The 3,834-nt window shown below is 60.5% G+C and overlaps 1 protein-coding gene across 1 annotated transcript; it reads left to right on the top strand.

Moving 5' to 3' along the window:
• Positions 1 to 1,217: 1,217 nt before the first annotated feature.
• FITM2 (fat storage inducing transmembrane protein 2) lies at positions 1,218 to 3,613 on the top strand. The gene is made up of 2 exons (XM_004585827.2): positions 1,218 to 1,463; positions 2,968 to 3,613. The coding sequence occupies exons 1-2, from the start codon at positions 1,291 to 1,293 to the stop codon at positions 3,581 to 3,583; spliced, it is 789 nt and encodes a 262-aa protein (XP_004585884.2). The 5' UTR covers positions 1,218 to 1,290; the 3' UTR covers positions 3,584 to 3,613.
• The last annotated feature ends 221 nt before the right edge of the window (positions 3,614 to 3,834 follow it).

Consider the following 3,834-nt stretch of genomic DNA (forward strand, 5'->3'; position numbering starts at 1 on the left):
TCCACCAATCACTTCTGCCCGTAGTCCACGGGGCGCTATCTGATAGGCCAGCAATCGCAGCCAGGGAGAATTAGCCTATCCTTGTGACTTCCTGCCTGCCCACTGGCGGGACAAGTCCCGCCTCCTGGCGCTCAGCCAGCCGCCATCTTGAAGCCCCTCAGCCCTGTGGGGTCGGTGGCTCCCCACATTGGTTCACCCCCAAATGGCTGCAATGGCCGGCGCTCGTCTGACAGAAGCCAGAAGCCTGGAATTGCATCCCGATTTTCTATGTGGATGGCAGGAGCATTGGCAGGGAACTGGATCCAGATGCCAACCTCACAGGAGGTGCCTGAACCTGCTGAGCCACAGCCCAGGGCCCTGTCATTAAGCTTTAATGTGTGTTATTTGAAGAGCAATTAGAGATTACAATATTGGGTTATAGAACTGGTGGCAGACTGACAATGATCTGTGACACTGAGAAGTGTGAATTTTTCTGGAAATGAGTCTTTGCAGACCTAAAAATAAGACCTCCACATGAGGGTAAGCCCTAGCCCCAGCGGCCAGACAGAGCAAAGCCAACCCACAGAGACGCCGCAGGGGAGGGGAGGCCCTGAGCAGAGCCGCGGGGGGAGGCACAACCACCCCCGGTAACGAGACCAGCGGCTCGGGAAAGGGCTGAAGGCTGGGAAAGAGAGGCGTGCGCACCGGCGGGGAGGACTCAGCTCGCGGACAGGGTGCCGGAGTCGTCCTCCCCCTCAGGCGTCTCCGTACACCTCGCCACCCAGCCTTTTCATTCAACACACGTGCTTGTCTCAAATGGGAAAATAACGACTTCATATCTAAAGTTTATCAGGCTTGAGGATTTACTTCTATTGAGATGCCATGCCCATGCAAGACCCCCCAAGTTCATAAACTAACGCTTGGGGAAAGCGGACCTTTTGTTCCTTCACTTTACAGAGAAGAAAGCAGCAGCTCAGGTGCAGAGGGGAGTCTCCCAGACTAAACGATGGCGCGAACACTGCTCCAGCTCCTACTCGGCTGCGTTTAATCTTCTGCAACAAATCCACCCGCAATCTTTTTCCCCAACTCAAAGGAAGTTGCGAAAGTTTTATATTAAGGAGAGCATGGGCACGCTGCAGGGAGAGCCGGCGGCCACCAGGGGGAGCGCGCGCCCCGGAGCGCCCTCCCTCTGCCAGGGGTGGGGCCCACTCGGGCTGTGCGCAGGCGCATTAAGAGAGGCGGCCCCGGCGCTGTCCGGAGCGAAGGACAAGACGGTGGCCGAGAGGCGCGCGGCGGCGGACGGTGGCCGGCATGGAGCACCTGGAACGCTGCGCTTGGTTCCTGCGGGGCACGCTGGTACGGGCGGCCGTGAGGCGCTACCTGCCCTGGGCGCTCGTGGCTTCCATGGTGGCGGGCTCCTTCGTGAAGGAGTTCTCCCCGCTGCCCGAGAGCTACCTCAGCAACAAGCGCAACGTCCTGAACGTGTGAGTGCACCCCGGTGTTCCCCCGCGCGTCAGTCAGGGCGCCCCACAGCCGCCGCCTGATCCTGGGGAGGTGGCTAGAAGCCGTGGCAGCAGGGGGGCGACCGAGGGACCCGGGGCAGCGGCTGTCACTCGCAGGTCGTGGGGGTCGGCCGAGACATGACAGGTGGGAGCGAGTGTGTGCGTGCTTGGGGGGGGGGGGTCAGGGTGTGTCCGGAGTTGGCACCTGCCTTTTTTGAGAGATGGCAGCACCTCCTCGGTCTGCACCCACCCAGGACACGAGCACCCCTCCAGGCGTTGACCTTTCCCCTGGGCCTCCTTGGACCTTCCCAGCCAAGTGCATGGCCAACCCCTGCAGAGCCATCTCCCTCCGGGCTTTGGGGACATGGTAACTCCATCCACTCAGGCCTTTTCGAAAAACTAGATCATAGGTTGGTTGCACAAACACTGTTGCAACAGTTAAGGGAAACTCGGGAAGGTAAAACTACTTCTCTGGTAGGTGTGAACCCCATTGGGTGCCTCTGGCCCTTGAGCCCAGCTTATCTCGGTAACACCTTAATACCCGGGGTGTCTCTCCCAAGCAGCTGCCACCGGCTTGTCTGGGGCAGGATACAGATTATGCCAGGCAGCCCTTGAATGCCCGGCTAGGCCAGGGACCTCCTGCCCTCCGTCCGCTTGCTGTTCTCACACACACCGAGTGCTGGGCTAAAAGAACAGACTGGAAGTAGCAGCACCCCAGGGGGGAGGGGAGCGAAGCTTGTTGCCCCTGGACCCCCCTGGGCCGCCCCTTTTTGTGAGCACGTGGCAGGTGTGTCTGGCCCCGGGAGCTGGGAGCTCCAGCAGCCTGGCACAGGGACCGGTGTTGTTTGGGGGTAGCCGTGAAGTCTAGCCTTTGTTTCTGATCTCCTGTTGCCAACTCCTGGCGGGGGGACTAGGGTGTCGCTGCACCTGGAGTGAGGGCTTTGAACCTGGGATGGCCACGGGAAGGCGAGTTCTAAGATGGTTTTGGCTGCCGAGGAGAGAAGCGTGGGATGGTAGCCAGGCTTGGGGCCAGCCAGGTTGGTGTCAGCTGCGCCTGCTGGGCTGACGGTGTGACCTCAGATCCCCTGTGAGAATAGTGGGGTGAACAATGCCTTCGTCTCAGTATAAGCCGGGGGAGGGCAGGAGAGAAAGCAATGGGCGCTCAGTTTCTTTTACTTTGCTCAGCTGGTGGCAGAGTGGTCAGCATGGCAGACCCCGGATTTGAACCCCGGCTTTACCACTGCCAGCCTTCGAGGGCAGGACACTTCTCCATGCCTCAGTTCCTTACCTACAAAGTGAGGAGTGTGACTCTGCTTCTCCCACCCTCGCCCTGGGCATTGTGGAAGGGGCGCCCAGGTGGTGGTACCCCAGAGATTCTCTCTGCCTCTGCTGGAGTAGCCTCGGGTGGGCAGCTTGCATGGCCGCCCGGCGTCGCTTCCCATCTGCGTGGGCTCCTCTCTTCACCTGCGCTCTCCTCCCCCGTCAGGTACTTTGTCAAATTGGCCTGGGCCTGGACGTTCTGCCTCCTTTTGCCTTTCATTGCCCTCACCAACTACCTCCTGACGGGCAAGGCCAGCCTGGTCGTGCGGCGGCTGAGCACACTGCTGGTGGGTACGGCCATCTGGTACGTCTGCACGGCCCTCTTCTCTAGCATCGAGCATTACACTGGCAGCTGCTACCAGTCCCCAGCCCTGGACGGGCTCCGGAAGGGGCTCCAGAGCAAGCCGCAGTGCCAGCAGGAGGGAGGCTTCTGGCACGGCTTCGACATCTCCGGCCACTCCTTCCTGCTGGCCTTCTGTGCCCTCATGATCGTGGAAGAGATGGCCGTGTTGCACGCGGTAAGGACAGAGCGGACCCACTTCCTGCACATGGCTGTCACCGCCTTGGTGGTGGCCCTGGGCCTCCTGACCTGCGTGTGGCTGTGGATGTTCCTATGCACGGCAGTGTACTTCCACGACTTCTCCCAGAAGGTGTTCGGCACCATGTTTGGCTTGCTGGGCTGGTATGGGACGTACAGGTTTTGGTACCAGAAGCCCTTTTCACCAGGACTCCCGCCCCAGAGCTCTAGCTTGAACGTGAAGCAAGACGGTTACAAGAAATGAGATGGGAGCGGGCGAGGGGGGCGGCAGGGAGCAGCAGGGCGAGGCCGGCATGGTTTTCACTTCCTTCGTTTGGTTGTCAGCGAAGTTCCTGGTCCTGCTGCTCCCGGGCAGTTTTGGGGGCTGGTGGTGGAGTGTGGAGAGCTACTCTTGGCCATGTCGCCTGGGTCCTGAGCACCCTCCTTCCCAGCCAGACACTCCTTGTCCCTGGCAAGGCCTGACCGTGGCCTGGAACGTCCCCCTTTCTGTCTCCA

The sequence above is a fragment of the Ochotona princeps genome, chromosome 22 (assembly GCF_030435755.1).
Source record: "Ochotona princeps isolate mOchPri1 chromosome 22, mOchPri1.hap1, whole genome shotgun sequence".
Classification (NCBI taxonomy): Eukaryota; Metazoa; Chordata; class Mammalia; order Lagomorpha; family Ochotonidae; genus Ochotona; species Ochotona princeps.

What these genes read in the sequence shown, in the direction of transcription:
- FITM2 (XM_004585827.2), top strand. Translation starts at nt 1,291, where the DNA reads ATGGAGCACCTGGAACGCTGCGCTTGGTTCCTGCGGGGCACGCTGGTA. An exon ending in AAGCGCAACGTCCTGAACGT is followed by an intron (nt 1,464 to 2,967) that starts GTGAGTGCACCC and finishes CTCCCCCGTCAG; the next exon opens with GTACTTTGTCAAATTGGCCT.